This window comes from Oncorhynchus tshawytscha, linkage group LG17 (assembly GCF_018296145.1).
Source record: "Oncorhynchus tshawytscha isolate Ot180627B linkage group LG17, Otsh_v2.0, whole genome shotgun sequence".
In the NCBI taxonomy this organism is placed as follows: domain Eukaryota; kingdom Metazoa; phylum Chordata; class Actinopteri; order Salmoniformes; family Salmonidae; genus Oncorhynchus; species Oncorhynchus tshawytscha.
The window spans coordinates 7,925,202-7,936,752 of record NC_056445.1 but is presented as its reverse complement, the minus strand read 5'-3'; the positions used below and the strand labels follow the sequence as shown (position 1 = coordinate 7,936,752).

Below are 11,551 nucleotides of genomic sequence, written 5' to 3'. Positions count from 1 at the left end.
GAGTATTTATCATTTGCCAAGATAATCCATCCACCTGACAGGTGTGGCATAACAAGAAACTTATTAAACAGCATGATCATTACACAGGTGCACCTTGCAAAGGCCACTCTAAAATGTACAGTTTTGTCACACAACACAATGTTACAGATGACTCAAGTTTTAAGGGAGCGTGCAATTGGCATGCTGACTGCAAGAATGTCCACCAAAACTGTTGCCAGAGAATTGAATGTTAATTTCTCTAGCATAAGCCACCTCCAATAGAGTTTAGAGAATTTGGCAGTACGTCCAACCGGCCTCACAACCGCAGACCACGTGTAACCATGCCAGCCCAGGACCTCCACATCTGGATTCTTCACCTACGGGATCGTCTGAGACCAGCCACCCGGACAGCTGGGGAAAGAAATACTGAGGAGTATTTATTTCTGTAATAAAGCCCATTAGTGGGGAAAAGCTAATTCTGATTGGCTGGGTCTGGCTCCCCAGTGGGTGAGTGGGTGCCCAGTCATGTGAAATCCATAGATTAGGGCCTAATTTTTTTTATTTCCATTGACTGATTTCCTTATATGAACTGTAACTCATTGAAAAAAAATAATTTAAATTCTTGCATGTTGAGTTCATATTATTGTTCAGTATACATGTCAGAGAGGCATGTTTGTTCTACGTAGCATATTACTATCTGAACATTCCAAAACATTGCATCCTGCTGAACATGCCCCAGTGTAAGTCTATATGCCTACTGAAGGGGTGTCCACATACTTTTGTATATATAGTGTTTGTGGACAACCCTTCAAATTAGTGAATTTGGCTATTTCAGCCTCACCGTTGCTGACAGGTGTATAAAATCAAGCACACAGCCATGCAATCGCCATAGACAAACATTGGCAGTAGAATGGCCTTACTGAAGAGCTCAGTGACTTTCAACGTGGCACCGTCATAGGATGTCAGTTTCTGTCCTGCTAGAGCTGCCCCGGTCAACTGTAAGTGATGTTACTGTGAAGTGGAAACGTCTAGGAGCAACAGCGGCTCAGCCGCAAAGTGGTAGGCCACACAAGCTCACCGAACTGGACTGCCGAGTCAGCACAAGAACTGTTAGTCGGGAGCTTCATGAAATGCTGTTCATGGCCGAGCAGCTGCACACAAGCCTAAGATCACCATGCGCAATGCCAAGCGTCGGCTGGAGTGGGGTAAAGCTCACCACCATCGGACTCTGGAGCAGTGGAAACGCGATCTTTGAAGTGATGAATTATACTTCACCATCTGGACAAATCTGGGTTTGGCGGATGCCAGGAGAATGCTACCTACCCCAATGCATAGTGCCCACTGTAGTGTTGTGAGGAGGAATAATGGTCTGGGGCTCTTTTTCATGGTTCGGGCTTGGCCCCTTAGTTCCAGTGAAGGGAAATCTTAACGCTAAAGCATACAATGACATTCTAGACCATTCTGTGCTTCCAACTTTGTGGCAACAGTTTGGAGAAGGACCTTTCCTGTTTCCTGCATGACAATGCCCCTGTGCACACAGCAAGGTCCATACAGAAATGGTTTGTCGAGATCGTTGTGGAAGAACTTGATTGACCTGCACAGAGCCCTGACTTCAACCCCATCGGACACCTTTGAGGTGAATTGAAACAAGACTGCGACCCAGGCCTAATCACCCAACATCAGTGCCCGACCTCACTAATGCTCTTGTGGCTGAATGGAAGCAAGCACACGCAGCAATATTCCAACATCTAGTGGAAAACCTTCCCAAAAGAGTGGAGGCTGTTATAGCAGCAAAGGGGGATCAACACCATATTAATGCTCATGATTTTGGAATGAGATGTTTGACGAGCAGGTGTCCACATACTTTTGGTCATGTTGTGTACTTTTGGCCATGAAGTGTATCAACAGTCTCATCACTGAGTCACAGACCTTGTCTCACAACAGACTGACAACAGACAGACAGACACAGGGTTCTAAGTATCAGCCTGTACAATAGAACACATTACTTTCAGCTGCTGGAGAGTATAGAGAAGACCATTCATTGTATGGTGACAATTGCATGTTGACTAGTCTACATTAGTTTTTGCGACAACTGCAATACAGGACAAACGGGCTTATACATTGTTTTGGAGCTCATTTCTGTAGATGATGGATGTTTAGATTTCTGCCTTGCTCATGTGAGTGGACACATGCAAAGGTTTGTATTCCAAAAACACTTGCCAACTGTTTGGTTATTTCATTAAAAATGGTTTTGTTGCAGTTTATATATAAATAATGTTTATATATGTGCAAATGTAAATTAATTCAATGTATGTATGTATGTATGCAATATTTAATTATCACCTGTATTACATGAGAGAACTGTCCCAATAATATATGACGTCAACTGTGCACATGCAATACTGTTGGTAGGCCTACATCGTTAAAATACTGTCAGCCAACAGAGGATGCTGATGGGCATTATGAAAGCAGACGAACACATAGTGAGAGGTACAACAACAGCAAGGGCAGGCTTGTTGATAACTTTGAAACTCCATAAGCGGCCCCTTTAAGAAAGGACGTCTGCTGACATGACGAAATGTCCTGGTCTTGTGTGAGAGAGCTATGAAATCAACAAGCGAGAGAGACTGGTTTCAAACGGTACTGAATGAGATAGTCTATGCTATTCTCTCTTAAGGGGGGGGGGAGTTGGCATTTCTACAAAACTAATCAAGGCTGCAGCGGGATGTAAATCGTTGCTCTGGTTTACAAAAGAGCGGATTGTGATGGCGGGGCTGAGGCTCAATAAACAGCTTGTGTCTTGGCGGTTGTGAGCAGGTGTAAGCTACTGGATACATTCAAAGGCAATTCTCAGTGTTAATGAAACTTTGCTACGATTTACGGGCTGGGTAAGAAAACTTGATATTTTTTAAATATAAATAATGTCCATGCAAAGTAGCCAAGCTCAAGTATTTACGTGTGGTGTGTATGTTGGCTTTTAGTTGGGTAATTCATTATTATTTAATGGAGCGCAAGGTCTACTGTGCGTAGTCTCATTTACGAAGATTACAATTTAATTGGGAAATAGGAATTGGCCAGTACAAATGAACGTTGCATCGCCATAGAGTAAAACAAAATGACTGGTGGGAAGCTGAGACTAACCTAACGGACTTGTTACATTATGTCACAGCGGGCCAACACCTACTGTTGCTTACGCGCTTTGTTACAGTCGCGAAGCAGCACAACACTGGTCCTTCATACTCCGTCGATCACGGTGTTTTTAGGCTCATATCTTCCCAGTACCTTTTTAGCCTTTTGAGCAGAAGTCTCAGTTCCATTCCACAAGTCATTGGATCAAGGCGTCTTCTGTACGGGGAAGGTTTGTTAAGAAACCCCCAGACGCTCGGTCTGAACATTACATGCCTCGCTTGCCGTACGGTTTTGGAAGCATAAGGATCTTTCATATCAGAAATAAATAATTTGTGAACAATGTTAAATGTATACTTTTTTTTATAGGGTTGGGGGGTCAGTGTCCCCACATGGACATATATCCATGTTTGTGTGTGCTTATAGAAGACACCTGTTCTAATTTGCTATCTGGCATGCTCCCAAACACCTGTATGTAAACAGAAGGCCGCTAAGAAACATGTCACTGAAAAAAATACGGTTAGCTGCAACTGTGGAAAAAGTTGTTAAAACGGTACACAACACAGCCTTGTTCACAGTGAAGGCCTTAATTCCACTATAAGTTTTGGAATACTGACTATCCAAACAGCAAGAGACAAGTGACCTAATTTGGATTTGTGTGTTCAGACCGCTGACAATAACAGCTAGTTGTCATAATAAGTGTGTGCTCAGCCTTCAGAAGTGATGTAGTAAGCTATGGTGACAAACAATGCCTCCTGCCATGGATGTTTCCCAGTAAGAATACTTTTTTTTTTTAAAGCCTCAAAGGACGAGATGATCCAACTTTCAAAACGAAGTCCATTTTGGATGGGCAACTTAGTTACCAACCTAGCTAGCTGTTTAGCCTTCTAGCACATTCACTCGTTTGTTTGGAAACTAATAAGAAATGCCAAATAACAGTCTAAGAACCAGACGGGTAAATTAATCCGATTTGACCGTTCAAACAAAGGTCCCATGGCCAGGAATCAGATTTGTATTTGACTTCAAACCACCTACGAATTTGCTTTGAAATGTGGCTTGAAATATCTACCACCATGTGCTTTTTGGCTGTTTAGATTGCAGGAAAAATAACCGATTCTTATGGGATATGCAGAGAAACAGGATTTGAGTCGCTTCAAACTGCCAATGCTTAAGTGTGGATTTTGCATTTGTGAAAGGATTTTAATGTGACATGACAGTAAACGAATTTAGGTTTCTAGAACCATATCGCAATTGAGAACCGATTCATGCTTAGTTTTTGGCTGCCAAAGCTTGTCTACCTTTGAACATAACATATATATGGTGCTTTGACTCTTTTAGGGAGTAATGGTAAGCTCCTTAAGAGTACATCTTGGCCTAGAAGTGCCTGTCCCTCACCGATGATGTGTTCATTGAATAGAGTTATTAGCAGAGTTGACATGGCGACTGGAATAATGGGGTCAGCTGTGGCTAGTTAGACTCGGTAGCCTACTGTAATTTATATTTGGGTCATAATTTGATCACCCATCATAGACTGAATAGCCTCAATCACAGCACATAATCAAACATTGTATTGTGATGATGAGTCTTCCTTTCAACCTAACAATTTACAGTGTGCCTACTTAGGCAATATGGCCATCCGCCTTGATTCCGACTGTAATAAAGTGAATTCCTTATTCATCTCGTCGTTTAGGCCTATAGTGTGTTGTCATCCTGATTTAGCCTAGCTTCCCGTTGTAAAATATGTGAGCTTGGACCAAGTGTAGTGAGACTCATAGACCAAGTAGAATCTCAGCAACTTGGATGAGAGAGAAATAAGCATGACTAGCTTTCTGGTGTCCCCCGAGAACTATACCAATGTCATTTTATAAATTCTAATTGTTGAAAATAGTTTTTTGTTGTTGTCCCTATTCCACTAAATTTGTAATAAAAATGACCGAACACTCAACTCCTTCACTAAAACGTTTCAACATATAGCCTAACTCTGACATTCATTCAGAAATCACTCTCTGAATGAACAATCACATGTAGACTACAGGTTCAATGGGTCTGCAACCAGGAATGACATTGACAGGGGGTTGCGTGTATTTCATGTGAAACTAAACCTATGTAAGGTGACTGTGCCTAGTAAATGTAACACCTACAGGTGGGTATGAGATGTGTAAAGCACTTGCCAATGGGGGTTTCCGGGTGGGCGTTTCTAGTTGGTAATATTCTCAGAAATGTCTGTCAATTTGTTTTACTATCCCTCACCCTAAACCTAACCATGTTTGATTTAATGTCTCTGTTGAATTCAACAATGTCCTATTTTCTATGCCAGGGTCTTCCATCACTGCTAACAATGCCAGTGACTATCCAGTTCCTAGAATGCTGTTCTCTTCTCAGAAAGTGCTCAATCAAAAAAAAAATTGGCATTGAGGATAGCAGAGCCAAGTCTCTCTGTGGCCCCTTCTCTTTTCCAGCAGACCCACATCAGAGGTGGGAAGCTCATTGACGTGAGACATGACAGCACTCATGGCTGGCATACAGTAGCAATGGCTCTCATAGGAGTATATAGACTGATGTGTAGTCATGAGTACTGTGTGTCAATGTGCCTGAATATTTATGAGGTGTGTGTGTCTTGAGTCTGTGTCGTCTAACTGTGTATATGTTTGACTGATTGTATGATTAAGCAGTACTTCAGACCTCTCTGGGAATATCCCATTGAAGAACTCACTCTTCTCTGAACAACATTACAGCTTTACCCTATAGTACCACCTCGCCTTGCTCCCGCAACTGTCCAAATGCTTCACTAAGCTGATGGTGTTGAGTTCTGTGGTCAATATCTGATCTAAGGTAGAGGTTAATCAACTCCTTAAATGGTCATGGTTAGGATTAGGGCAATGGTAATCTGATTCTAGATCTATGGTTAGGGATAACTTCTACCTGGATCATCATTGCTTGGGGCTTAGTGACACACTGAACATAGAGGTGTATAATGAGGTGAGCAGAGGACTTCCTAGAGATGCACATGAGGACACAACAAGCTTAGATGACATCCACCTTGAGAGCCAGATCAGATTCCACTGGCCTGAACTATCCTATAGGAAGTCCTGTGCCTCCATGTGTGTCATCCTTTTTGGTCTAATGGTGTCATCACTTGTAGGACACAGAGCTCTGAAGCTCACCATTTTACATTAGAGTGAAGGATCCCTTGGCTGTGTAGATGTGTCATTGGTGCCATTCGCATCATTAGATGCTCTCTCAACATTTAGGTTTGTTTGTGTGGGATTTTAATGAAGTGTGAGTGAGCCAAGGCCTTTCAGGTAGGTGTGTGTGTGTGTATCGCGTTCTTTCTCTGTTCACATGTGGGTGGAAGTGTTTTTTTGTTGTTTTTTCAGCTGAAGGAAAGGGATAGAGGTATGACGGTCCTGATGGTTTCTCTGCCCACACAGAGACCGGAGTCAGTGTTGTGGTCAGAGAAACATTGAGTATAATTCCTCTCCTCTCTTTCTCTCATCTAATGGGCGCCAGGCTTTCCAGCTCCTCTAGCTCACTGTTACTCTGAGACGTGCTGCTTCTGCTCCAAACTAATGAAAACGTGAAGGCTGTAGATAGAAAGATGCAGTAGGCCTATAACAACACAGCAAGAACCTTGAGGGCTGCATGGTGTTATCAAGCCAGATCTGTTTCTAAGGGGAGGGGTGTGTGTGTGTGTGAGAGCTATTGTGTCACCCACAAAGTTTCCGCTAGCCCCTTTCCACCCCCTTTCCAGGGCCGGCTCCAGACATAAGCGGTCGCTTAGATCCCCGACCTATTTGTTTTCTTCTATTCTTGTTTACAATGAAAGTGACTTGAAAGTGACAATTCCCAACCATAACAAACTGAAAATGCAACCCAAAAGTTTGTAGAGTCACACTTGATGTAATCATTACGTGCTAGGAATATGGGTCAAAATACTGTCAAATTTAATGTAATACACTATTAGTTTATTTGTCCAAATACTTCAAATGGGGGGGACTAGATACAGAGTGAGAAAGTTAGACCTAAATGCTAACCTCCCCTGTTATTGGTAATGGTGAGAGATTAACATGTTTTAGGGGTATGCTATTATGATACCTTTTGAATGGGAGGGGGGGGACTAGATGCATAAAGTGCTTTTATTTGAAAATTGTAAAACGGATATGTATGAAAATCCCTCAAGTTAAAGGTGACATTCTGCACTGTTGCCTCATACAGAACATTTGATCTCAAATCTAAAATACTGGAGTAGGCTATAAAACCAAATGAAATGTTAAAAAAAATTTTTTTTTTTAGCTTCACTGCCCATATATATATATATATATATACACACACACATACTCAGAGGGGGTAGATCTAGGTCAAAAGGATTCACATGAATCAGGTCATTAAGTCATAGTTTTGGAGTGTTTGAAGGGAGAGGGTGATCACATCTTGTCTCCATCTCGCTCCACGCCTCGTTCTGGGGTTGTGATCATTTCCTAAGCAGGAAGGGCTGTGGCCCTGGATGATGGCTGACGACTCAACCACTGATGGGCCTTCGATGGATCTACCGCTAGATCTATATGGCTGTGTTCCAAATGGCACTCAATTCCCTTTTCTAGCTCACTACTTTTGAGCAGGGCACTGTAAAGGGAATAGGGTATTTTTTTACCGCTTGTATCGGCAACACTCAACGATTGTCTTAACTTGTGCATCTGTGTTCCGTAGTGTTTAGGTACTTATTTACAAGAAACTACTTTTGTCCAAAGAAATGTCTTGCTATCGAACCCACCCTTTCATTTTCAGTGCTTTTCAAAGGGGAACCTCTGACCCTTGTCTGTTTGTCTTTTCAGGATTGCTGTACACCATGCTAAGGTAAAGCCGCTGAAGAGAGGGGTGTTGAACATGCTAAAGCGGCTGGACAAAATCAGGTTCAGAGGTCAGAAGCGAGACGACTTCCTGGATCTAGCAGAGTCCCCCAACGGATCCGACAATGAATGTAGCGATGACATCCTGCTGAGGACGAGGCCTTCACTCAAGTCACAAGACACGGAAGAACTAGGAGACCCTGTAAGAATGCATTCCACTTTGCTGTGTTCTTTGACTCAAATGAGAGACCGTGAGTAGGGCCACAAGTTTTTCCTTGCACTGTTACCCGACCAGGAAAAACTCTGGGCCATAGTTGGTCTGGAAAAACTCTACGTCAGTGTTTCCTAGCGTCCATGTTTTTACCTGTGCGCGCGCAAGCTTAGGGTTCTGTATGCAAATTGCCTATTATTTTGGCTGGCATGGCTAGAATAAGCGCTCTGACTTTGAGAGGCCTCAAAGGAGCATAGGGTGTGTGTGTCAGTCACCAGATTCTTGGAACGGCGCTTGATAAAACACACGGCATCAACGGCATCAACAAAACACAAAGCTATGGAATTTCTTGTGCAAGAGTGGTGTCGCATCTCTCCAAGAGAGTTCCAGACACTTGTAGAATCTATGCCAAGGCGATTTGAAGCTCTTTTGGCTCGTGGTGCCCCAACGCCCTATTAAGACACTTTATGTTGGTGTTTCCTTTATTTTGGCAGTTACCTGTATATTGTGTGTCAGTTAGTGATGTGCAGGCTGACTCAACCTGCAGTCCCCACGGTTATATCCACAAGGCAGATGGATTTAGGGTAGAAGTCGACCGATTAATCGGATTGGTCGATTAATTGGGGCCGATTAATTAAGGCCGGTAAACTCTGATTTTGCCAATTTAAAAAAAAAAGAAGTGTTTTTTTACACCTTTTTATTTAACCATTCAAGTCAGTTCAGAACACATTCTTATTTTCAATGATGGCCTAGGAACGGTGGGTTAACTGTCTTGTTCAGGGGCAGAACAACATATTTTTACCTTGTCAGCTCGGGGACTCAATCTTGCAACCTTAGGACTAACTAGTCCAACGCTCTAACCACCTGCCTCACGAGGAGCCCACCTGTTACGCGAATGCAGTAAGAAGCCAAGGTAAGTTGCTAGCTAGCATTAAACACTAATCAATCATAATCACTAGTTATAACTACACATGGTTGATGATATTACTAGTTTATCTAGCGTGTCCCGCGTTGCATATAATCGATGTTGTGCGCATTCGTGAAAAAGGACTGTCGTTGCTCCAACGTGTACCTAACCATAAACATCAATGCCTTTCTTAAAATCAATACACAGAAGTATATATGTTTAAACCTGCATATTTAGCTAAAAGAAATCCAGGTTAGCAGGCAATATTAACCAGGTGAAATTGTCACTTCTCTTGCGTTCATTGCACACAGAGTCAGGGTATATGCAACAGTTTGGGCCGCCTGGCTCATTGCGAACTAATTTGCCAGAATTTTACGTAATAATGACATAACATTGAAGGTTGTGCAATGTAACAGGAATATTTAGACTTCTGAATGCCACCCATTAGATAAAATATGGAACGGTTCCGTATTTCACTGAAAGAATAAACGTCTTGTTTTCGAGATGATAGTTTCCGGATTCGACCATATTAATAACCTAAGGCTCGTATTTCTGTGTGTTATAATTAAGTATGATTTGATAGAGCAGGCTGACTGAGCGATGGTAGGCACCAGCAGGCTCATAAGCATTCATTCAAACAGCACTTTTGTGCGTTTTGCCAGCAGCTCTGCTGTTTAGGACTTCAATCCTATCAACTCCCGAGATGAGGCTGGTGTAAAGATGTGATGTGAAATGGCTAGCTAGTTAGCGGGGTGCGCGCTAATAGTTTCAAACGTCACTTGCTCTGAGACTTGGAGTAGTTATTCCCCTTGCTCTGCATGGGTAACGCTGCTTCGAGGGTGGCTGTTGTTGTTGTGTTCCTGGTTTGAGCCCAGGGAGGAGTGAGGAGAGGGACGGAAGCTATACTGTTACACTGGCAATACTAAAGAACATCCAATAGTCAAAGGTTATATGAAATACAAATGGTATAGAGAGAAATAGTTCTATAATAACTACAACCTATAACTTCTTACCTGGGAATGTTGAAGACCCATGTTAAGAGGAACCACCAGCTTTCATATGTTCTCATGTTCTGAGCAAGGAGCAAGGAACTTTAACGTTAGCTTTCTTACATAACACATATTGTACTTTTACTTTCTTCTCCAACACTTTGTTTTTGCATTATTTCAACCAAATTGAACATGTTTCATTATTTATGAGGCTAAATTGATTTTATTGATCAATTATATTAAGTTAAAATACGTTTTCATTCAGTATTGTTGTAATTGTTATTATTACAAATACATTTTTAAAATCTGCCGATTTTTAATCGGTATCGGCTTTTTTTGTCCTCCAATCTGTATCGGCGTTGAAAAATCATGACCGGTCAACCTCTAGTTTAGGGTCATGAAATATTGTGTGTGTCAGTTAGTGATGTGCAGGATGACTCAACCTGCAGTTCCCACGGTTATATCCACAAGGCAGAGAATATTGTGTGGATGAAGGGCAGGTGGGCGGTCGGGTTGAATAAACTGAATACATAAAAATACAAATGTATCATTCTTATGCCATTTATATCTATAATTGACATTAGGTTTTTCTTTCATAGTTTACATTTTTTTTAAATTAGTGTGTATGCCTGACTTGACGCATGACAAATAGCCTACACACCAATTTCCAAATGGGCAGAAAAAGTTAACTTGGATCCACTGAGGTTAAAAGGACAATGTCTGCGTGTTTAATTCAACAAGAGAGAAGCTACAAAATGGAGAGTTAAAAATAAAAGAGAAGGGAGGGCCAGAAATGTGATGTTTGGTAAAGATTTGATGATGGTAATAGAGAATGATCAGTGCCTATGTTGTTTGAGGAGCTATGCAAATTCGCCAGTCACAAGACCAGGACTTCAAATAGGCCTATGGCATGTCAAGGGAACTGTTGCCTACTGTTCAGAAAGATTAAATGTAAACTGAAATCTGGACACTGACTATACAGTGCATTTGGAAAGTATTCAGACCCCCTTGAATTTTTCCACATTTTGTTACTTTACAGCCTTATTCTAAAATGTTAAATAGTTATTTCCCCCTTATCTACACACAATTCCCCATGACAAATCAAAAACAGGTTTGTAGAAATGTTTGCCAATTTTTTTTATTTTTAAACTACTGAAATATTACATTTCCGTAAGTATTCAAACCCTTTACTCAGTACTTTGTTAAAGCACCTTTGGCAGTGACTATAGCCTCATCTTTTTGTGTATGACGCTACAAGTTTGGCACACCTGTATTTGGAGTTTCCCCCTTTATTCTCTCTCTCTCAGGTTGGCTGGGGAGCTGCACAGCTATTTTCAGGTCTCCTGAGATGTTTGATCAGGTTCAAGTCCGGGCTCTGGCTGGGCCACTCGGACATTTAGAGACTTGTCCCGAAGCCACTCCTGTGTTGTCTTGGCTGTGTGCTTAGGGTCGTTGTCCTGTTGAACCAGTTTGGCTAGGCGGCCAGCTCTAG

The 11,551-nt window shown here is 41.9% G+C and overlaps 1 protein-coding gene across 3 annotated transcripts in view; it reads left to right on the top strand.

Annotated features, from left to right (window-relative positions):
- The first annotated feature begins 2,457 nt into the window (after window positions 1–2,457).
- The window catches only part of LOC112216778 (GRAM domain-containing protein 4-like), a 66,102-nt gene continuing 57,008 nt past the window's right edge, over window positions 2,458–11,551 (top strand). For 2 of the 3 annotated variants that reach the window (XM_042300056.1, XM_042300055.1), the window contains exons 1-2: window positions 2,652–2,867; window positions 7,938–8,154. In XM_042300056.1, the coding sequence (XP_042155990.1) occupies window positions 2,839–2,867; window positions 7,938–8,154 (246 nt within the window). In that variant the 5' untranslated portion in view covers window positions 2,652–2,838. Of the gene's footprint in view, window positions 2,620–2,651; window positions 2,868–7,937; window positions 8,155–11,551 lie in introns of those variants that run through there. The other variant, XM_042300057.1, reaches the window with a different exon arrangement.